Source organism: Oryx dammah, unplaced genomic scaffold (assembly GCF_014754425.2).
Source record: "Oryx dammah isolate SB20612 unplaced genomic scaffold, SCBI_Odam_1.1 HiC_scaffold_28, whole genome shotgun sequence".
Taxonomy (NCBI): Eukaryota; Metazoa; Chordata; class Mammalia; order Artiodactyla; family Bovidae; genus Oryx; species Oryx dammah.
The window spans coordinates 41,557,147-41,581,925 of NW_024070212.1; the positions used below are offsets into that span (position 1 = coordinate 41,557,147).

Here is a 24,779-nt window from a genome sequence, read left to right on the forward strand (position 1 = left end):
ACCTTATGTTCAAAGAAGCAACAAACTCTCTTGGGAATGAAAGATTCAAGCTTTGAACACTTGTCTCTAATAAAAATTGGAATGTGCAAAGATTAAATCTCACATGATGGGATTGTTCTGTTTGCCACTGATAAGAAAACCAAAACACATTCTCATTAGTGGTGGTTATGAAAGCCAAATTTTTAAAGAGAAGTAGAAAAGAGGGAAAACCAGAGTGGGAAGCAAAGAAACTAGCATTCAGAAGCAGCAGCAGCCATGGAACTTACAATCATTAGGTGTTCTGATAATAGGGAATTCATTATGAGAACATTAGAGGAAAATTAAAGCTGTGTGCTGTCCCTATGGTAGCAAATAGCTGACCCTTTACATCAGAAGTTCCATTTGGCATTGGTGTGATATACCAAGGTTATGTCATCGAGGAAGCTTTGATGTGGAGAAGGGGTGGGGGGACCATAATGCTGTGATGCAAACCTAAGCCAGCAATCTCTCTGGAAGTGCTGAGATGAAGACCTTTCAGTATAGTGAAGTTGGAAAGTTTAGAAGGAGTCTGAACTACAGTGGTTGGCTGACTCTTAGTCCTTCAGTCTGTACAATAATATAACTAATGTCACAGGCACACTCACAGTTTATGTTTCATGCTTAATATTTTATTTATTCTTATTCATGAGGTAATCCAGTTTAACAAGTTCATCGTTGGGTGATTTGCCCATGGAAATCATAAAGCCAAATTTAGAACTCAGATGTCCTGAGTTTTTGTCCAGAATGTTTTCCACTATAACATGTTACCTCCAAAACTTCTTGAAGCTTTCTTATTATTTATTTGATTTCTAATTATTAATAGTGATGACCATTTCAAGGTGGTTGCTGTGTGTTCTTTTAACACGACCCTGATAATTTTCAAAAACTTCCTTGCTTTTGCATCATCTTGTACTTTTCCTGCCTAGACCCAGAATCATCTCTTCCTTCAGGAGCTCTTGTTCTTTTAATGTGCAATGAATAAGAGACCATAATCTGGGTACTAGGGGTGTTTCGTATTGTCTTGATTTCAGATTTCTATTGAAAGGCATGATTTAGGAATATTAAAAACAAGAAAGACTTTATCTTTAAAAATTACCTGAAATAGGGGCTTCCCTGTTGTCTCAGCGGTAAAGAATCCACCTGCCAATGCAGGAGACACGGGTTCAATCCCTGATCTGGAAAGATGCCACATGCTGCAGAGCAACTAGCTTCATGCACCACAACTGTTGAGCCTGTGCTCAGCAACAAGAGAAGCCACTGCAATGAGAAACCTGCACACCACAACTAGAGAGTAGCTCCCGGTTGCTGCAACTAGAGAAGAGCCTGCATAGCAGTGAAGACCCAACACAGCCAGAAATAAGCAAATATTTTTTTTTTAATTACCTGAAATAAGTACAGAATTATTTTGATGCATCAACAAGATAATATAGTTTTTTTTTTTTAATCATTCAGTTAAGACCTTGAAAGGAAAGAATTATATTCTTGACATAAACTGAAACAAGCAAAGATGCTAAACATTACTGTGGATGTCAGTAAGTTAGAATAACCAATCAGGTGCTGTAGACCAGGTTAGGTATCTATCTCTGCCATCCACAAAAGCAGATTATAGTAGTCTCTTGGTATTTGCAAAGGATTGGTTCAGGACACATACACACACAAACAGACACCAAAATCTGCAGATGCCTGTCTCCCTTATATGAAATGGTGTAGTAGTTGCATATAGCCTACATTTTAAATCATCTCTAGATTACTTATAATACCTAATACAGTGGGAATACTATGTAAATAGTTGCTGGCATTCAGGAAATTCGGATTTGCTCTTTGGAACTGTCTGGAATTTTTTTTTCTATGTATTTTCAATCAACATTTGGTTGAATCCACGAATCCAGAGCCTGTGGATTCCCAGGGCTGACTGTGTATGAACAAGTGAGCAATTGGGATTTGAGGCGGGGGTTTATTGTTTGCTTTTATTTTTAAAGTTTCTTTTGGTATCCCCAGTGGAATCCAACTTAGTAAGTCTTGATATAGCAAATTATAAAATCAAAAACTTTTTCAGGCAAGGGGTATGTTTTTTCTACATAACTTTTTTACAGAAATGAATTTCCTGTATGACATGGATGAATCTTGAAAAATTATTCTAAGTCAAAGAAACCAGAAATAAAGAGAACATGCTATGTGATTCTTTGTACATTAATTTAGTTTTTAATTGGAGTATAACTGCTTTACAAGGTTGTGTTCCTGCTGTACCGTGAAGTAGATTAGCTATATGTGGACATACCTCCCCTCCCTCCCATCCCTCCACCCCCATCCTTCCCCTTTAGGTCATCATCAGAGATTACCAAGCTGAGTTCCTTGTGCTATACAGTAGCTTCGCACTGGCTAGCTGTGTTACACAAGATGGTGCACACATATATCAGTGATAGCTTCTCGATTCTTCTGTCCTCCTTCCTCCTCTGTGTCTACACGTCTGTTCCCTACATCTGCATCTAGATTCCTGCCCTGCAAATAGGTTCATCAGTACCATTTTTCTAGATTCCATATATATGCATTAACCGATGGTATTTATTTTTCTCTTTCTGACTTATTCACTCCATATGACAAACTCTAGGTTCATCCACATCACTATGAATTACCCAAGCTTGGTCCTTTTTATGACTGAATAATATTATTTCATTGTATACATGTACCATATCTTGTTTATCCATTCATTTGTTGATAGACATTTAGGCTGCTTCCATGTCCAGGCTGTTGTAAATAGTGTTGCAATGAATGCTGGGAGACATGTGTCTTTTTGAATTATGGTATATGCCCAGTAGTGGGATTTCTGGGTCGTATGGTAGTTTTAATTTTAGTTAGTAAGAAACCTCCATATTGTTCTCCATAATGATTATATCAATTTACATTCCCACCAACAATGCAAGAGAGTTCTCTTTTCTCCACATCCTCTCCAGCATTTATTGTTTATAGATTTCTTTGATGATGGCCATTCTAACCGGTATGAGGTGAAATCTCACTGTAGCTTTGATGTGCATTTTCTCTAATAACGAGTGATGTTGAGCATCTTTACATGTGTGTGTTGGCCATCTGTATGTCTCTGGAGAAATATCTGTTTAGGTCTTCTGCCCATTTCTTGATTGGGTTGTTTTTTTTATATTGAGCTGCATGAGTTGCTTATATATTTTGGAGATTAATAAAATTTTAGAAAATCCAGACTAATCTATAATGACAGCAAACCAATTGGTGGTTGCCTGCTGATAGAGTAGGGAAGGGGGAAGGTTTGGGAGGGAAGAATTATTAGGGAATATAAGGAAACTCTGAGGGGTGATAGATACATCGATTGTCTTGATTGCAGTGATGGTTATGGATATATATGTATTTCAACACTCAACAAATTTTATAATTTTTGTATGTGCAATGTGTTATTTGTAAAAAACAATGGGATTGGATAGATTGTGAAAGTAAAAAGTATCTGGTAATTTTCCTCATAGAAAAATGATCATTGCTGACTATTTCATTTGCTGCTCATAGTGCATTCTGAATAATTGTCTTGCATGCTAGTTTTATTTTGTGCGTGTACCTTTTTGCTTTTATATTTATATTTTTATAATTTGTATTAAATCTTTTATTGTAAGAATAACTATGAAGCATAATCCTATATATTAAATAAGCAAGCCTATAGAATAGTGGATTGTTTTTTAATAAATTTATATATGCCTCTTTTTAAATTCTGGAAGTGGAAAAGGTTTCTAAATATTTCGTGTACCTTGTCTTAAACAAGAATTTATAGTAAGATATTCCCTGGTGGTCCAGTAGCTAAGACTTTATGCTCCCAATGCAGGGGGCCCAAGTTTACTCACTGTTTGGGGAACTAGATCCCACATGCCACAGCTGGAACCTAGCACAGTCAAAAAAACAATTATAGTAATACTGAATTTGTTTGTATTATTCCCTGTTTTAGTGCCGAGAAAACCAGTTATACTATGAGTAAGAAAATTACCTAATGAAAAGTTTTTTAGGAGTATAAGATATATTTTGTACATTTTACAAGTAGAAAATAATTACATCTAGAGTGCAAGGGATCAAGAGTAGAAATCTTAGTAGTAATATTGGACACAAAATCCTGTCATAATGCTTGTTTAAATAATATTCTATGGTACTGTCTTTTGTAACATGGTGTTTCAACCTGCTTTTTAAGATTGGGGTATCATGATAATTTTGATCAGGAAAAATATATTTGTGACCTCCAAGTCCTATTTATGAGTGCTTTGGTTGTAGACAGACGTCTACTTGAAGAGACCTCACTAGACTCACTTATGCCAACTTGTATCTGTGATATTTAAAAAGCATATACTCTTTACAATTACAAATTGATGATTTAGTTACTTAATATTATCAAGATTATATCAAAGCTGATTCATGCCTCAGTGTGCCATCTACTATAAACTCAATTTTTAGACTGTTGCTGTGAGTTCTCCTTATAGCTAACTTGGCTTTCTCTAACCTCTATTTTAAAAGGTAAGATTACTCCTCACTTCTCTAAACAACTAAAACTTTTTGAACACAAACTTTTCAAAACAATTCATTTAATGGGACTCATTAGTTTTAGTTTTTAAAATCCTACGTATTTTGCTCTTTCTTAAAGCACTGGTGACCCACTCCAGTACTCTTTCCTAGAAAATCCCACGGACGAAGGAGCCTGGTAGGCTGCAGTCCATGGATTTGCTAAGAGTCAACTGAGCGACTTCACTTTCACTTTTCACTTTCATGCATTGGAGAAGGAAATGGCAACCCACTCCAGTGTTCTTGCCTGGAGAATCCCAGGGACAGGGAGCCTGGTGGGCTGCCGTCTATGGGGTCACACAGAGTCAGACACGACTGATGCAACTTAACAGCAGCAGCAAAGTGAGTATATTGAGTATAACCTAAAATCATTTTTTTTGGTTATGCAAAGCTATATGTCAATAAACATTCATTGTTCTGGGAAAAACAAAAACACAATTCTTCATCTGATTTTTGATTTTCAGCATATCTCTTAGCATTGTCATTGTGACAGGCCATTATAATCCTTCCTAACTTTCTGGGAACACAGGTAACCAAGTTTGTTAAGACGTGTATGCCAAGAAAACCAAATAGGCTCCAACTGAGAGTTTAAATGCCTTTTCTCTGAAGCAAGTGCATGGGTTTTATGTTGAGGCTACTTGGCAGCTGTTTCAGGTGTTCTGTTTCTGCAGCTCTATATACAAGATTAAGTTGCCAAAATGCTTGACCATCAAACAATTGGCAAGTTTCTGTACCTAATAAGCTTTAATTGAGGCTTCTTGCCACCATGCAGAAGAGAGAGGGGGACAGAAGAGGTAGCAGAATACTGTGTTAAACTGGTACTGTTCTGCCATTTGGAGATGGAAATGGCAACCCACTCCAGTACTCTTACCCAGAAAATTCCATGGACTGAGGAGCCTGGTAGGCTACAGTCCATGGGGTCACAAAGAGTTGGACACAACTGAGCAACTTCAGTTCACTTCTTCACTTCAGCCATTATATTGCATTCACCCTTTAACATGAGCATCTATCACTGATTGAATGCTTTCTCTGTGCTTATGTGCCATATATATATATATGTATAAACTCATTAAATCGTGCAGGTGCATGCAACATTGAGACACATGGAGGTGTAAGTTGCCCATGGCCCCATGGCTGGTAATTGGTAGTACTATGATTTGACCCCAGCTATGTTTAATTCTGTTCCAAACCACTTTCTTACACTGAAAATTGTTTTCAGAGATGGAATATCAGTTCCATTCTGCACCTAGAGTACTGGCATTACATTTCTAACAACATGTCTGTTCGTACATTGTGAGGTAACAACACAAGTTAGGTGTCATTTAGAGTTTATAGTATTAAAGGTGTTTGCCAGGACAATACAGTGTTTTAGAGTTAAAGTAAAAGAGTAGGAGGGAAGGAAGCCTTTTAAGGGAGAGTAAACCATTTTTAGGAAAGATAAACTGGCTCTTCGTGGAATATGTGGGAGGTATGGTGGCTCAGACAGTAAAGCATCTGTCTACAATGCGGGAGACCTGGGTTCGATCCCTGGGTCGGAAAGATTCCCTGGAGAAGGAAATGGCAACCCACTCCAGTACTCTTGCCTGGAAAATCCCATGGACGGCAGAGCTTGGTGCAGGCCACTGTCTATGGGGTCGCAAAGAGTCGGGCACAACTGAGCGACTTCACTTTCACTCACATGATAGTTTGATCATGGTTGGATGGCATCACTGACTGGATGGACATGAGTCTGAGTAAACTCGGGGAGTTGGTGATGGACAGGGAAGCCCGGCATGCTGCAGTCCATGGGATCACAAAGAGTCGGACACAACTGAGCGACTGAACTGACTGACTGAAGATAGTTTGTGACAAAAGTTTGTCTGTCTGTGTTATGAATTTCTAGTCTCTTCTGTGATAAGAGTCAATCTTCTCTAGAAGTCAGACTCTCTTCTGGGGAGGGAGCTTATGACAGTTGAGTTCCTTTTGGATGTCTTCAGGTAAATGAGAGTTCAGAGTTAACCTCTCCTTGCATTTGATGTTTTCCAATTGCATGCAGCTCAAACCAACCAGAGTGGCATATTTGGGGGCAGTATGTCCTGAATTCCAACAGTCACATTTTCTGCTACCCTTTATGTTCAATACAAAGCTTTTGTTTGTTTCTTTTTTCTCTTCCTTACCCATATGGGGAACTTTGAGAGCTCCACTGGGCCAGTTCATAGATTAGTGAGGGGGGTGAATGAATAGAATGTCTTTCCACAATTTGAGCAGTGGAAATTTATTTGCTTAGAATTGAATGTCAAAGATAACTCAGTTGCCTGCTGATGTTCAGAGGCTGTCTCTAATTTCCTTATTCCCACAGAGATTCTGCTGTACTCAGTATTGACTTTCTAGCATCCAACCTTGACAATTAAATGCTCTCAAAACCTTTTTTGGTTGCAAAAATGCATGCTAATAGCCCAAGATTATTTTTCTTATATCACTACTCTAGAGTTAGAGAATAAAACTACCAAATTAGTATTTGCAGAGACCAAAACTACCAAATTAGTACTAGCCATGAAAATAAAAACTTCCACAGCATTCTTCGTTGCCTTCAAAGCAGAGAAAAAAATTTAAATGCTAAATTATCTTAGGAAAGCATTTAAGATTCTCAGATTTTACATGATTCATGTAATTTACCTCACATTTGATTCTTAATTCATGTCATATATACATATATATGTATATATGCAAATGTATATATAATGTACATATCTACGAATATGAGAAATTTATTCAGAAAATGTTTACATGTGTTTTAAAATTTATGAAAGAAACTCATTTTTGAACTTGTAGCTGCTACATAATTTTAACAGAAGTGATGTGAATAGAAGATAATCATAATCATTAAACAGTACCTGGTACTAGTACACCCCTCTCACTCACTCTAGTTCCCTTGTTTGTTTTTCTGTTTTAAAGTTGTGTTTTTCCATTCTGAAGTAGCTCATCTATCATGGGTTTTGCATATATACTTTAAATGGAATTTATTTATATATTATAAAGCACTACGCTCCAAAATCACTGCAGGTGGTGACTGCAACCATGAAATTAAAAGACACTTGCTCTTTATAAGAAAAGATATGACAAACCTGGGCTTCTGTTGTAGCTCAGTTGGTAAAGAATCTGCCTGCAGTGCAGGAGACCTGGGTTCGATCTCTGGGTTGGGAAGATCCCTTGGAGAAGGAAACGGCAACCCACTCCAGTACTGTTGCCTAGAAAATCTCATGGACAGAGGAGCCTGGGAGGCTGCAGTCCACGGGGTCACAAAGAGTTGGGTATGACTGAGCAACTAAAATGACAAACCTAGACAGTGTATTAAAAAGCAGAGATGTCGCTTTGCCAACAAAGATCTGTCTGGTCAAAGCCATGGTTTTTCTAGTAGTCATGTATGGATGTGAGAGATGGACCATAAAGAAGGCTGAGTGCTCAAGAATTGATGCTTTTAAACTGTGGTGTTGGAGAAGACTCTTGAGGGTCCCTTGGACTGCAAGGAGATCCAACCAGTCAATCCTAAAGGAAATCAATCCTGAATATTCATTGGAAGGACTGATGCTGAAGCTGAAGCTCTAATACTTTGGCTACCTGATGTGAAGAACTGATTCTTTGGAAAAGACCCAGATGCTGGGAAAGATTGAGGACAAGAGGAGAAGGGGGCAACAGAGGATGAGATGTTGAATGGCATCACTGATTTGATAGACATGAGTTTGAGCAAACTCAGGGAGATAGTGAAGGACATGCTGGCGTGCTGCAGTCCATGGGGTTGCAAAGGGTCGGACACAACTTAAGGACTGAACAAGCTTGTTTTAATATTTTCTACTAAACAGTAATATTTTACCTTGTTTCCAGATTCAGAAGAAGATGTTGTTGAAACCCCTGCTGTGTCCCATGATGAACACACACACCAAGAGATAAAGGGCCAGAAAACACTAGCAACTCCTGCAGTTCGTCGCCTTGCAATGGAAAACAATGTAAGTTTTCTTAATATTTAAGTGTGAGATCACATAGAAGGTCTCCATGTGTATCTATGAAGAATTGCCCAGATATTCCATAATGAGTTGGCTCAAGTTGGGATTAAAGGAAACACAGCTCAAGTTACTAAAAGGTTAGTCCTTATGAGAAATGAGAAGAAAATTGTGAACTTATTCATACTAAGTGAGAAGTGTTTTTTTTTTTTTTCCTGAGAGCCTAACGAAACTCAGGGCTACTGATTATTGAATACTTGTAAATTCTGAGTCTTAGATCAGGTACCCTAGAAGCATAGCTTGAGACAGGTGTTTGGGAACATGTGATTAATTAATTGAAAGAGTGATCATCTTTACTAGGAAGAATGGAAGCAGTGCAGGGAAGGGATGGGAAATGGTCCAGGCATGGATATGGTCTCAAGGATCTGCTGGATCCCAGGGAGATGGAAAACACCATAGTATTGACTTCAGTAATAGAGGCTGGTCTTTTGTGTTCCCTCTTACTTGCCAGTCATTGATGCTTAATCTTCAAAGCAAGATGGGTCCTGGGCATTGTGCTAATAATTTATATGTCATCTTATTTTTAATCTTCACAACTCTGTGAAATAACAGACTTTTGTAAGACTTGGAGAGGTCAAATAACTGGTCCAAGGTCACATAGCTAACACAAAAATAGAACTGGGATTCCAAAGTGAATCTCCATGACTCTAAAACCAGTGCTCTCAATGATCAATACTGCCTCAACAATTGTTGCCTCCATCATTTGAGCACTTCTGAAACAGACGCCATACATACGTTACAGCTAATCCTCACAGTAACCCTGCAAGCTGGTTTGGATTATCCGCTGTCTGATGAGACGAGAAAGGAAAGAGAAGTTGACTGGGTTGCCTACAATCAAATAAGTAGCTCAACTGGGGATGTGAGCACAGATCTTTCTGGTTCCAAAGCCTGAGTTCTTTCCACTCTGCCCCACAGTGCAGGGTTTTTGTTTGTCTCTTTTTGAGAGAAGTAGTTTAGCTACAGTGGGAAAAAATGTGTACATTTTGGGAATATATAGTAAGAGTCATTAAAATGTTCATATCTCTTCAGCTAGTTATCCTACCACTGGGGAAGGTCATCTAGGATATATTCTTCCAAGCGTTTTATATAGTCAGAAACTAGAAGGCACATATGTGGTCAAAATCAGGGAAATGCTTAGGAAAATTATGTTCTATACCTTTAAAGAAAATTTATTAGCCATTAAATGTGTTCAGATATGAAGATGATTTGTTGAAATAGAGAAATAGAAATGGCATTATGGAATACTAGATTGTTAAGGTATTAGATGAAATAATGATCTTTTATATTGCTTTGAAAGCTATAAACATTTTACCATTTTAAAAAATTATATAGAAGGACTACCCACAGAAATGTATGATGTAGCTTTCCTGTGTCATTTCAGTGTTTTGTACTGATCTTTCTAAAACAACCATCAGGAAAAAACTAATTGACAGAGTTTTTTGTTTTAAATTAAACTTTTTATTTTATATTGGAGTATGACCAATTAATGATGTTATGGTAGATATAGGTGGACAGCAAAGGGAGTCAGCCACACATATACATGTATTCATTCTCCCCCAAACTCCCTCCCATCCAGGCTTCCATATATCATTGAGCAGAGTTCTCTGAGCTATGTAGTAGGTCTTTGTTGATTGTCCATTTTAAATATAGCAGAGTGTAGCTGTTACAGAGAGCTTTTGTGGGATGATTATTTTAGTCATTGTGTGTATACTGGTAGCCAGGGTCAGTAACATTGGTCTGCATTTGTTACAGTGTTTAACTCTTCTTTAAATGCTCAGTTCTTCTTATGTAGTCTTCAGGAAAAGGGAAAAAAAATCCAATAAGAATTATGAAGACATTTAGAAATAGTTGTTTAAAAATATTTTTTCAAAAGTAGCTATATACAATGTAGATATTACATTGTTACTACATGGGTAAATGAACAGTATGTAGAAAAGTAACAAATGACCAGTGTAGCTGTAGTTTATAGTATTCTATTGAGATAATGAAAATGTTATAGTTTATACTGTTCTGTTAGGATAAAGAAAATGTTTTTTCCTTATACTAATTTATTGGTCAGAGATACTTTACCTTCAGCTCATTTAATTCCACTTAGAGACCATATGACAGATTTATTTATTTTTAGGTAGTTTTATTTTTAGCATTAAAAAGGTGTCCCTTCTTTTAGATCAAGCTGAGTGAAGTTATTGGCTCAGGAAAAGATGGCAGAATACTTAAAGAAGATATTCTCAACTATCTGGAAAAGCAAACAGGAGCTATACTACCTCCTTCACCAAAAGCTGAAATTATGCCACCTCCACCAAAAGCAAAAGACAGAACTATTCCTATTCCAATTTCAAAGCCTCCAGTGTCCACAGGCAAAGACAGAACTGAACCCGTGAAAGGTAATAATAACAGTAATGTAAAGGAATAGTGCCGTTTATTTGGGGGGAAGTGGCTTCAGCATTATGAAATTATAATTTTTCTAGGAAAAGCTTTAATATATACTGATAAATTTTGAGGAGTAATATGTTGGCAGGTTTCTTAGCATATAAACTTGGCTGCAGATAATTCCTCTGTTTTAAGACTTGCTCAGTTCAGTTCAGTTGCACAGTTGTGTCCGACTCTTCACGACCCCATGGACTGGAGCATGTGCCAGGCTTCCCGATCCATCACCAACCCCTGGAGCTTGCTCAAACTCATGTCCTTTGAATCGGTGGTGCCATCCAGCCATCTCTTCCTCTGTCATCCCCTTCTCCTCCTGCCTTTAATCTTTCCCAGCGTCAGGGTCTTTTCCAATGAGTCAGTTCTTCCCATCAGGTGACCAAAGTGTTGAGCTTCAGTATCAGTCCTTCCAATGAATATTCAGGACTGATTTCCTTTAGGAATGACTGGTTGGATCTCCTTGCAGTCCAAAGGACTCTCAAGAGTCTTCTCTAACACCATAGTTCAAAAGCGTCAGTTCTTCAGTGCTCAGCTTTCTTTATAGTCCAACTCTCACATCTGCACATGACTACTGGAAAAACCATAGCTTTGACGAGACAGACCTTTGTTGGCAAAGTAATGTCTCTGCTTTTTAATATGCTGTCTAGGTTGGTTATAGCTTTTCTTTCAAGGAGCAAGGTTCTTTTAATTTCATGGCAGCAGTCACCATCTGCAGTGATTTTGGAGATAATTTTTCTGTTTGAAGACTTGTTCAGGATATTTTAAATATTTATTAGTTTTTGTTAGATTTCAAAACAAGTACTTCTGATTTATGTACAAATTCTTAGGATGATTAACTTCCAGAAGTGACTTTGCAAGAAAGCCATTGTGTAAATAGGTGGCTTGCATCCTTTTGAATTTTTTATACACTACAGCTTGGAAAGCAGTTACCTATTCTATTGGTCTCTCTGGGTGGTGCTATTGGTAAAGAATCTACCAGTGCAGGAGACATAAGAGACACAGGTTCAATCCCTGGGTAGAGAAGATCCCGTGGAGGAGGGAATGGCAATGCACTCCAGCATTCTTGCCTGGAGAATCCCATGAACAGAGGAGCCTGGCAGTCTACAGTCCGTAGAGTTGCAAAGAGTCAGACGTGACTGAAGTGACTTAGCAACACTTACCTGTTATATATTACACTTGACGCTGGTGTTGTGCTACAGTCAATGCTTCAGCATTGAAATTAGTGGCTTTCAAGCTATGTAATATATGTAATGAAGATGGTAGGCCCAAGAGAAAGAGTTTAATTGAGAGTAGCCCATGAATGGTATGAAAAAGCAAAATGATAGGATACTGAAAGAGGAACTCCCCAGGTCAGTAAGTGCCCAATATGCTACTGGAGATCAGTGGAGAAATACCTCCAGAAAGAATGAAGGGATGGAGCCAAAGCAAAAACAATACCCACTTGTGAATGTGACTGGTGACAGAAGCAAGGTCTGATGCTATAAAGAGCAATATTGCATAGGAACCTGGAATGTTAGGTCCATGAGTCAAGGCAAATTGGAAGTGCTCAAACAGGAGATGGCAAGAGTGAACATTGACATTCTAGGAATCAGTGAACTAAAATGGACTGGAATGGGTGAATTTAACTCAGATGACCATTACATCTACTACTGCGGGCAGGAATCCCTGAGAAGAAATGGAGTAGCCATCATGGTCAACAAAAGAGTCCAAAATGCAGTACTTGGATGCAGTCTCAAAAACGAGAGTGATCTCTGTTCATTTCCAAGGCAAACCATTCAATATCATGGTAATCCAAACCTATGCCCCAACCAGTAACGCTGAAGAAGCTGAAGTTGAATGGTTCTGTGAAGACCTACAAGACCTTGTAGAACTAACACCCAAAAAAGATGTCCTTTTCATTATAGGGGACTGGAATGCAAAAGTAGGAAGTCAAGAAACACCTGCAGTAACAGGCAAATTTGGCCTTGGAATAAGGAATGAAGCAGGGCAAAGGCTAATAGAGTTTTGCCAAGAGAACACACTGGTCATAGCAAACACCCTCTTCCAACAACACAAGAGAAGACTCTACACATGTACATCACCAGATGGTCAACACCGAAATCAGATTGATTTTATTCTTTGCAGCCAAAGATGGAGAAGCTCTATACAGTCAGCAAAAACAAGACCAGGAGCTGACTGTGGCTCAGATCATGAGCTCCTTATTGCCAAATTCAGACTTAAATTGAAGAAAGTATGGAAAACCACTGGACCACTCGGGTATGACTTAAATCCCTTATGATTATACAGTGGAAGTGAGAAATAGATTTAAGGGACTAGATCTGATAGAGTGCCTGATGAACTATGGATGGAGGTTCGTGACATTGTACAGGAGACAGGGATCAAGACCATCCCCATGGAAAAGAAATGCAGAAAAGCAAAATGGCTGTCTGGGGAGGCCTTACAAATAGCTGTGAAAAGAAGAGAAGCAAAAAGCAAAGGAAAAAAGGAAAGATATAAGCATCTGACTGCAGAATTCCAAAGAATAGCAAGGAGAGATAAGAAAGCCTTCCTCAGTGATCAATGCAAAGAAATAGAGGAAAACAACAGAATGGGAAAGACTAGAGATCTCTTCATGAAAATTAGAGATACCAAGGGAACATTTCATGTAAAGATGGGCTCAATAAAGGACAGAAATGGTATGGACCTAACAGAAGCAGAAGATATTAGGAAGAGGTGGCAGGAATACATAGAAGAACTGTACAAAAAAGATCCTCATGACCCAGATAATCACAATGGTGTGATTACTCACCTAGAGCCAGACACCCTGGAATGTGAAGTCAAGTGGGCCTTAGAAAGCATCACTACGAACAAAGCTGGTGGAGGAGATGGAATTCCAGTTGAGCTATTTCAAATTCTGAAAGATGATGCTGTGAAAGTGCTGCGCTCTATGCCAGCAAATTGGGAAAACTCAGCAGTGGCCACAGGACTGGAAGAGGTCCGTTCTCATTCCAATCCCAAAGAAAGGCAATGCCAAAGAATGCTCAAACTACCACACAGTTGCACTCATTTCACACACTAGTAAAGTAATGCTCAAAATTTTGCAAGCCAGGCTTCAGCAATACATGAACCGTGAACTTCCAGATGTTCAAGCTGGTTTTAGAAAAGGCAGAGGAATCAGAGATCAAATTGCCAACATCTGCTGGATCATGGAAAAAGCAAGAGAGTTCCAGAAAAACATCTATTTCTGCTTTATTGACTATGCCAAAGCCTTTGACTGTGTGGATCACAATAAACTGTGGAAAATTCTTAAAGAGATGGGAATACCAGACCACTTGACCTGCCTCTTGAGAAACCTATATGCAGGTCAGGAAGCAACCATTAGAACTGGACATGGAACAACAGACTGGTTCCAAATTGGAAAAGGAGTGAGTCAAGGCTGTATATTGTCACCCTGCTTATTTAACTTATATGCAGAGTACATCATGAGAAACACTGGACTGGAAGAAGCACAAGCTGGAATCAGGATTGCTGGGAGAAATATCAATAACCTCAGATATGCAGATGACACTACCCTTATTGCAGAAAGTGAAGAGGAACTAAAAAGCCTCTTGATGAAAGTAAAAGTGGAGAGTGAAAAAGTTGGCTTAAAGCTCAACATTCAGAAAACGAAGATCATGGCATCTGGTCCCATCACTTCATGGCAAATAGATGGGGAAACAGTGAAAACAGTGGCTGACTTTATTTTGGGGGGCTTCAAAATCACTGCAGATGGTGATTGCAGCCATGAAATTAAAAGACGCTTACTCCTTGGCAGGAAAGTTATGACCAACCTGCTGTTGCTGCTGCTGCTAAGTTGCTTCAGTTGTGTCTGACTCTGCGCGACCCCATAGACGGCAGCCCACCAGGCTCCCCCATCCCTGGGATTCTCCAGGCAAGAACACTGGAGTGGGTTGACATTTCCTTCTCCAGTGCATGAAAGTGAAAAGTGAAAGTGAAGTTGCTCAGTTGAGTCTGACCCTCAGCGACCCCATGGACTGCAGCCTTCCAGGCTCCTCCGTCCTTGGGATTTTCCAGTCAAGAGTACTGGAGTGGGGTGCCATTGCCTTCTCCATGACGAACCTAGACAGCATGTTAAAAAGCAGAGACATTACTTTGCCAACAAAGGTCTGTCTAGTCAAGGCTATGGTTTTTCCTGTGGTCACGTATGGATGTGAGAGTTGGACTGTGAAGAAAGCTGAGTGCCGAACTTTAGAACTGTGGTGTTAGAGAAGACTCTTGAGAGTCCCTTGGACTGCAAGGAAATCCAGCCAGTCCATTCCAAAGGAGATCAGCCCTGGGTGTTGTTTGGAAGGACTGATGCTAAAGCTGAAACTCCAGTACTTTGGCCACCTCACGTGAAGAGTTGACTCATTGGAAAAGACTCTGATGCTGGGAGGGATTGTGGGCAGGAGGAGAAGGGGATGACAGAGGATGAGATGCCTGGATGGCATCACCAACTCGATGGACATGAGTTTGAGTAAACTCCAGGAGCTGGTGATGGACAGGGAGGCCTGGCATGCTGCGATTCATGGGGTCGCAAAGTGTCGGACAGGACTGATTGAGTGGACTGAACTGACTGAACTGAAGTGACATTCGAGAACCTTCTATTATAGTTGTTGAAGGGATCAAGGGTTTTAAGAACAAAAACAAATATGTGTGTTTTTTCTAGGTTTTCACAAAGCAATGGTCAAGACCATGTCTGCAGCCCTGAAGATACCTCATTTTGGGTATTGTGATGAGGTTGACCTTACTGAACTGGTTAAGCTACGAGAAGAATTAAAACCCATTGCTTTTGCTCGTGGAATTAAACTTTCCTTTATGCCCTTCTTCTTAAAAGTAAGATTTTATTCATTTCTAGCAAGGCTTGAGTTAAACATATAAATTTTGTTTTGCAGATATGCAGTGTGTTAACTATGGGTTTGAATAAAAGTAATATTTCTCATGATATCACATAGTTAGAAAAATGTACAGATATACTCTCTTTGTTTCACAGAAGTTTATAAAATTGAAATTTTTGTGTGTCAGATTTTTATCTACTTATCTCTTTGAACTAGGTCGGGATTGTCCTGCCAGGTAAGTAAAGCCTTTAATTCAGAAAGGATCATGCCAGCAAAGTCCTGATTTGAACAAAAATGAGACTCAGGATTGATTTTTCACTTTTCAATGAACATATGAGGCTTCTAGGAATCATTTTTAGGACCTTGGGACCAGTATAAAAAGAATAAGACCATCAGCTGAGCTTGCACAGCTCACTAACCACTATTTAGGAAGCAGCTGCCTTCTGCCCAACTCTGTACAAAGCATGCTGTGTATATGATCTCTTTTAACCATCAGAATAATGCTAATGTGTAAATAATTGCTATCCCCTCTTTCCATTTAAGGAAATTGTCACTCAGAGAAGTTGACAAACTTGTCAAGGATTTATTTCTAACAAGTGGAGAAGCTAAGTTTTCATTCTGGTCCATTTTTCTAAAAAAAGTGTGTACTGTTGTCTCTAACTCCAGTGCAGCTTCCCACAAGCGCTTTGTGCACTGCACCAAGACTGTTCCCCTATAAATCAAATTACTGTATTATCCCCTGGTTCTTTTCAGGGGTTCCCTTTCAGGATGGTTTGTAAATGCCTTATTATGGCATAATAGAATATTTCTATGAGCCTTTGCTGCCCACTTTTCATGTCTTCTCTCTCAGTCACCCCCTACCCGCTATAGTCAGATTAAGCTATGTATAGCTCCTGGAATATACAACTCTACCTGAAGTACTGCCTCCTCCCTTGATCAAATGTGTGTACATCCTAAACACCAAATTTTGTTCCAGTGTAGCCTCCTACAAAAGCTGGTGGTTATCAGAGTCTGAGTTAAACAAGCCTTTTGTTTCTCATTGCAGCTTACCTCAGTGTATTGAAAGTATTTATCCTCAGCTGTCTCTTTACTGATGCTGAGTCTTGTAAGACAGAAGCTGTTCTCCTGTATCTCCATCTTTTTAACAACTACCCTAATGAAGAAAGAGATGCTTTATAAACATGAGATGGAGTAGGTGCCAATAATGAGGGATCTAGGCTATATTACAGCTCTGAGGAGGCACAGCAGTTGAAACTCGTGGATGAGATCACTCAAATGATGTGCAAAGGAGAAGAAAAGAAGGCTCAGGGTTTTCCATCAGTGTTTAAGAGGTAGATAGAAGTTGAGTTCCCTAGGCAGTGGCAGGTGGTGAGTGGGGTCAGTGGTTTGATAGTAGCAGAACCAAGAAGTCACTTAAAAGCCAAGTGTGTCTATTGCTGAATGACAAACCACCCCCAGATTTGATGGTTTGAAACAGCCATTTATTATTTCTCATGGGGCTATAGTCTATTTCTCTGTAGTCTACAATCTTCACTTATTATTTCTCATGAGCACAGCCAGTCTGCTGATCTTGGCAGAGCCCACTCATATGTCTCCGGACAGCTAGTAGGTTGCCTAAGGGGCCAGCTGCTGTAGGATGACCTCAGTGAGCTTCGCTCATTTCTCTTCCCATGTCTCTCCTATCTGCCCAGTATACCAGACTATACATGGGCTCAGTACTGACAGATGAAGAGAGGAAGCAGAATGTAAGCACTTTCCCCAAGCTGCACTGCACTTAGTTTGTTTTTAATTCTCTGACCAAAGTGAGTCATATAACTTAGCTCAGAATCGGCTTGCAAGAGCACTGCCAAAGGATTTGTATACGGAGGCGCACAAGATTGGGGCTTTTGATTCAGCCTCCCACACCAAGAGAGAAGAAAAGGTCAACCAGAACTTACTAAATAAAGTATTGCTGAGATTGAAGCTTGGTTGCTGTTAGTTGGGTTTGGGGAATGAAAGGAATTGAGGAAGAGGAGAACCTGAAAAAATATGTTAGGGCAGACAGGGCATGGATACAAATGATGGTTAAAGTATTGTTCAGGGGAAAAATGACCTCATATCTGTGGACACATACCTTGTTTTTCCTTTTACAAAATTTGGATTGTACTCAAAATACTGTTTGTAATGTATAAGTGAAGAAGAACTAAAGAGCCTCTTGATGAAAGTGAAAGAGGAGAGTGAAAAGTTGGTTTAAAACTCAACATTAAGAAAAGTAAGATCATGGCATCTGGTCCCATCACTTCATGGCAAGTAGATGGGGAAACAAAGAAAACTGAGAGATTCTATTTTGGGGGGCTCCAAAATCACTGCAGATGATGACTGCAGCCATGAAATTAAAAGACATTTGCTCCTTGGAAGAAAAGTTATGACCAACCTAGACAACATATTAAAAATCAGAGACATTACTTTACCGACAAAGGTCTGTCTAGTCAAAGCTACGGTTTTTCCAGTGGTCATGTATGGATGTGAGAGTTGGACTATGAAGAAAACTGAGCACCAAAGAATTGATGCTTTTGAACTGTGGTGTTGGAGAAGACTCTTGAGAGTCCTTTGGACTGGAAAGAGATCCAACCAGTCCATCCTAAAGGAAATCAGTCTGGAATATTCATTGAAAGGACTGATGCTGAAGCTGAAACTCTAGTACTTTGGCCACCTGATGCAAAGAACCAACTCATTGGAAAAGACCCTGATGCTGGGAAAGATTGAAGGCAGGAAGAGAAGGGGACGACAGAGGATAAGACGGTTAGATGGCATCACCAACGCGATGGACATGAGTTTGAGCAAGCTCCGGGAGTTGGTGATGGACAGGGAAGCCTGGCATGCTGCAGTCCATGGGGTCACAAAGAGTCGGACATGACCAAGTGACTGAACTGACTGAACTGAATGGATTGTTTTAGATAAAGAAGATTAATGTTATAGTTATCAAATCAAATGCTTTATAAAACTCCTTAACTTTCCAGTTCTGGGATATGATTTCTTTTTTTCGGTCAAGACCACCCACCCACAGACAAAAATAACACAGCGCATATAACGGACCGTTAATTGGACAAGATGAAGGTAGTTGGGGAAAGAATTCTTTTTACCGTCAATTTTAAGCATTTTTATTTTTTTAGTTTTTAAACTGATTGCAAGGCATGACAACCAAATGCAATGTCTGACTTTGATTATATCCCGCATGGGCAGGGAAACAGCTATAGAGAACATTTTGGAGAAGGGAAATCTGAATATGGACAGAAGAGAAAAAAGGAGAGAGATTAAAGCAGGGAAAGACAGAGTGGGAAGACAGAAATGCCATCAATTTGGGGAGACGAGCTCTAAAGTCAGTGTTTGCACCAGCTCTGCCCTTCTCTTGGCCAGGGACACCAGCTACAACGCTAGCTTCTCAAATCCTTGTCACTTGTTCTTTCTACACAGGGAAATAATTAACTGCTTTTTCGGGTTTTAATTCAAAATGTTTCTTTGAACTGGAGGTTTTCTTCTCTTGGAAATCTTAACACTCTACATCTAAATGAGGAAAACACAAGAATTTAGACTTTTCTTTTAGTGTTTTGGTCAATCTTCATAGTTATTTTGAAAATCTCCTTAGCTTGTACAAGCTACCTTGACTACTTTATCTTTTATTCTTAATTGATAAGGGTAACCTAATTCCACATTTCTGGATGATAAGTTAGGAGTAATATGCCTGGTACCTGTAGACTTGAGATTAAACTCAATTTACAGAAGAGTTCTCTCCCGCCATCCTTTCACCTCTTAAGACTTCAAATCTCCTACCTATCTCTCAGAGTTAAAAGCGTTAATGTTGCATTTTCTCCCTCTTAAACAGGCTGCTTCCTTGGGATTACTGCAGTTTCCTATTCTTAATGCTTCTGTGGATGAAAACTGCCAGAACATAACATACAAGGTTGGCTATGTGTTGTGAAAATATTTTGTTTAAATAAAAGTGCAAATGTGCTTGTAGGTTAATAATTAACAACACTCTTCAGATATGCAGATTTCCATTTTTAACCCCTTTTGGTTTTCTGGTTAGAATATTGGAAATACACAGCTGTGAGGCAGTGGGTTATATTTTTCACACTACACACACTCCCCTCAAACAGAAGAGGGCTTGAAGTGGAATTCCTGCAGTTTTAAAAAGCAAGACCAATTTAAATGAGCAATTAATGAAAGTTTAAATTCCGTTGAGTGAACTCTTCTGTTTGGAGTCAAAGTTTATGAAGACTGAGAACTGTTTTGAGGATGCTGGCTCTTACTTATTATTCTTATTAGAAATATACAACCAAGAAGTGAGGTTTATATTCTGGGGGAGGGGGGTTGAATCTAAAATCTTTCCATATGATTAATACAGTTTTCTCGTTAAGTATATACTTGTTGCAGATAATTCAAACCAGAAAATATTGATATTCACCTTCAGTCCCATGACCCTAAGATAACTGTTTATGCTGAGATGTATGTCTGTCTAGGATTTTATTTTTATACAGTTAAAAAATGTATAGAATTCTATATATAATATATATGTAATATTATAGTTTTTTAGTTAAAATTTTAATTATTTTCTTTTCCATATAATATGTTTTAGACATCATTGTATGTCAATAAATACAGCTTTATCATCTGTTTAGCCAGTGACTTACTGACAAACATTTTGATCGTGTGCAGTTTCTCCGTCTTAGAAATAATCTGACTCAACTTCTCTGTGCATCTCTACATACTTCTGCATTTATCCCCTGAGCACACATTTTTCTAAATATTGGTACCTAATGTTAAACGTTCTCCCGGAGGTCTATGCCAGCTTACACTTCCACTAACAATGTATGAAAATAATCTGTTGCCCTAGTTTATCTTTTTCAAAAAAACCTTTTAAAACCATTCCTTTTAAGCCATCACTGGACTTCCCTGGTGGTCCAATGGATAAGAATCCACCTAAAAACTAGATTTACGGTAATTTCTAAAAACTTTTCATTTAGTTTTGAAAATCAATGAACCAATGCAGGAGACATGGGTTCAATCCCTGATTCCACATGCCATGGGGCAGTTTAAGCCCGTGCATCACAACTGTCGAGCTCACATTCCCGAGCCGACTAGCAACAGCTACCGAAGCCCACGTGCCCTAGAGCCTGTGCTCTGCAGCAAGAGAAGCCACCACCACGAGAATCCCATTCACCACTGCTAGAGAGTAGCTCCCATGCTCACTGCAGCTAGAGAAAGCCTGCGTGTGCCAGTGAAGACTTGACACAGCCAAAAATGAATAATGAAAGTAAATGAAAAGTTTTTAAAAATTACCATCAATCTAGTGAAAATAGGTTTTGATAGTTAAGTTCATAAGGCAGTGAGGGTTGAGCCTTTCTTTTCTCTTAGCCTGTGAAAGGGCTACTATATAATTGTTGGCTTGTTTTTAGGCTTCTCATAACATTGGAATAGCGATGGATACAGAGCAGGGCTTGATTGTACCTAATGTGAAAAATGTTCAGATCCGCTCCATATTTGAGATCGCCACTGAATTGAACCGCCTCCAGAAATTGGGCTCTGCGGGTCAGCTCAGCACCAATGACCTTATAGGAGGAACATTCACTCTTTCCAACATTGGTTCAGTGAGTAACAGCAGTGTTCAAGTACATAAACCATAACTTAAGAATTTTGATCATATGCTCAGTTAAAAATAGAAACTTTCATTTGCCATTTGTTCCTCAAAAGCTTAATTTCTCTATCTTACTTTTTTTCTTTTTTAGATTGGTGGTACCTATGCCAAACCAGTGATACTTCTACCTGAAGTGGCGATTGGGGCCCTGGGAACAATTAAAGTATGTTTATTAAATAGTTGACAAAAGAGTTTAAGCAAATTGAGAGAGTGAAAACAAAGAGTAACTATTTCTGAGGGTTTCCCCCTCACTTTGTAGGTTCAAGTATGGTATTGGGCTTAATAAGCCAGTTATTTCTTCAGAAGAACTAGGCCTACACTACTCTGTAGAGTACTCATGATCTGGATCATTTCTGTATGGATCAACCATTGTGGATTAGGCCAGGCACAAATGTGTGTGTTTATGAGTAATCACAAATGTAGCCAGTCTGAGTCTATCAAAATATCTTAATTTCAGAATGCCAAAGAATAACAGTAACCCAATCCAAATTATTGTTTATAATGGTGAGACACCACTGGGAGCAATTTTCTCAAACTTTGCTCTGTTCAAGAATCACTGGGAATGCTAGTTAAGAATGCAGATTTCTTGGCCTTGGGGACAGAGCCTCCAAAACTTACATATTAAACAAGAACACAGGTGGTTCCAGCATGAGTGAACTATGGCCCTGTTATAGGAGACTAACTTAGAATAAGAATTGCACTGATTCTTAACCCTGGTTACACATTAGAATCATCTGGAGGGTGGGAAAAAAATGTCCAAGCTTACCCTGTACCAACTGCACCAGAATTTGGGGGCCTCGGGCTTGGGCATCCCCATTAACTCAGGGTTGAGAACCACCAGAGTTAACGAAATAAGCTCGTAGATACCATTTCAACACCTCCATTATTAAATGTCATTGTCACTACATTAACCTTGATTTTGATCTTCATGTTTTTAGAAGAACCTTTCTTCTCTGTATCTGTAATGCTTCCACATGGAGCATCTCTTAGACTTGTTTTTCATGAGTTTATTACTTGCATGTCGGCATCCAAAGCATTCGCAGAAACTTGCACTCAGCCTTTGATTTGTTTTCTAGCAGGTGGTACTTTGGCTGCTCAGTTGCTCCGTCTTCTAGCTCTGTTTTCCCCTCTGGCACACAGAGGAGATGGGGAGAAAAAAATAAGAACACATACATGACTCTGTTCCATCCAAATCAGGAGTTTCTCTAAGGGATAACTTCAGTCACTCATTCTCCCTCCAGCAAGAATTCAGTATTTGTTTCTCACTAATTTTTGACCTTTTTCAGTTTGTAAACAAGCCATCATACCTATTTGACAAAGTTTTGTTTTCCCATCTCCTCTGAAAGTGATTTGTTTTCTTCTGAACTATACACATAGATATATTCTTGTGGTAAGCTATGCATAACAAAGTTTACCATTTTAATCATTTTTAAGTATATGGTCGCAGCAATAGTTACATTCACATTCACATGAGCTAAGTTTTTTCATCCCAAACTGAAACTCTGTATGCATATACTACATTTTGTTAATCTATCCATCTCTGGTGAATATTTGGGCTGTTGCCATTTTTTCAGCAATTATGAATAATGCTGCTACGAACATTGATGTACGGTGATCTGTGTGAGATGTATTTTTTTCAGAATCATCTTACTCAAGGTTTTCTCAGGCTATGAAGTATATCTCTTAGAGGATAAATCTTCATAGCAACTTAATAGAGCTACTAATCTTTGTTGGGTAGGGACAAATAATATTTCATTTTTTTCTCTTTGTGTCATCTCTCCTTTGCTATTTTCTGTTTTCATTGTAAATTTTAAACTGTCACTAAATAGTCTTAAAACATGAAACCCTCCACATTTCTCAGTTCCCAGTCCTTATCTTTCTTGACCTATTAGCTACACTTAAGTTGATCAATACCACCTCCTTGGAAAACCTTTTTCATTGTGACATGAAGAAAACCTTGCTGGTCTGTTTTCTCCCTGTCTAATGCCTATTCTCTCTGAGTCTCCTTTGCCCATACCTCCTCATCTCCCAATTTCTAAACGCTGGAGTACCCCTGGGCTCAGTTCCGGCCCTTTTCTTTGTCTGATCCAGTCTCAGTGGCTTTAAATACCATTTAGATGCTGATGGCTTCCAAGTTTAGGTCTCCAGACCAGATCTCTCCTTTGAATGACAAACTCATTTTCCTGCTTCGAAGTCTAGTAAAGCATCTCCAGTTTCCTGCTTCTTCCCTTACCACCCATCCTCACACATGCTCCTCCTGAAGTCGTCCCCTTTCAGTGACTGGCCCTTGTGCTCAGAAACTTCCAATGGCTTCTCACCTCACTCCAAAGTGAAGGGAAAGTAGCTGCAGTGGCCTGCATGGCCCTAGGCTGCTGCCACTCCATGTGAGGGGGACCCATGTCAGGCCGTGACTGTCATATCCAGGCTATGAAGAGATAATTACGGAAAGAGGGCAGGCAAAGAATCTGCATGCAATGCAGGAGACCCAGGTTCAATTCCTGGGTCAGGAAAATCCCCTGGAGAAGGGAATGGCAACCCAGTCCAGTGTTCTTGCCTGGAGAATCCCATGGACAGAGGAGCCTGGCAGGCTGCAGCCCATGGGGTGGCAAGAGTCAGGTACGACTTGGTGACTAAACCACCACTAATTACAGAAAGAGGGTAGGGCTTAGAAATTTTCATTGCCAGCTCTCCCCTTTCTCCCTGAATAAAACACAGTAAGAAGTTTATTAGCTTAGGTAGAAAAGGCAGAATGGTTATAAATTAATTTGATTCATTTTTAGTAAATTCAGATGATAGGCATGAATATATAAATGGACAGTATTTCTGCCCATGAGATTCTTAAATATTTTTGTCAGGAATGTTAGAATTACACTGACAAATCACAGTGGAAAGATAGGCTTATTTTTGGAGAATTCTTCCAACGTGGGTCTGTCTTTTTTTGGCTGCGGTATGCAGCATATGAGATCTTAGTTCCCTGACCAGAGATCAAACCCCCACTCCCTGCATTGGAAGCTCAGAGTCTTAACTGCTGGACCACCAAGGAAGTCACCAGTGTGGGTCTTAAATACTCAGGTCCATCAAATGTGACAGAGGCATCTTTTTAGGTTTATTTCTATGGAGCATGCCAGTTTCAACAATAAGGTGTGGAGACTTACATTATCAAGAATAACAAGCTATTTACAAAAACAGATCACTTCTTTAATTGTGATT

At 39.2% G+C, this 24,779-nt stretch overlaps 2 protein-coding genes across 2 annotated transcripts in view; one reads left to right on the forward strand and one right to left on the reverse strand.

The window, feature by feature from the left end:
• The window catches only part of RTCA (RNA 3'-terminal phosphate cyclase), an 84,804-nt gene that overhangs the window by 48,187 nt on the left and 11,838 nt on the right, over positions 1–24,779 (reverse strand). The window lies entirely within an intron of this gene.
• DBT (dihydrolipoamide branched chain transacylase E2) overlaps positions 1–24,779 on the forward strand; it is a 41,737-nt gene that overhangs the window by 14,280 nt on the left and 2,678 nt on the right. The window contains exons 5-10 of the mRNA XM_040232223.1: positions 8,440–8,561; positions 10,783–10,999; positions 15,727–15,893; positions 19,758–19,835; positions 21,331–21,522; positions 21,661–21,732. Of these exons, the coding sequence (XP_040088157.1) occupies positions 8,440–8,561; positions 10,783–10,999; positions 15,727–15,893; positions 19,758–19,835; positions 21,331–21,522; positions 21,661–21,732 (848 nt within the window). The remainder of the gene's footprint in view (positions 1–8,439; positions 8,562–10,782; positions 11,000–15,726; positions 15,894–19,757; positions 19,836–21,330; positions 21,523–21,660; positions 21,733–24,779) is intronic.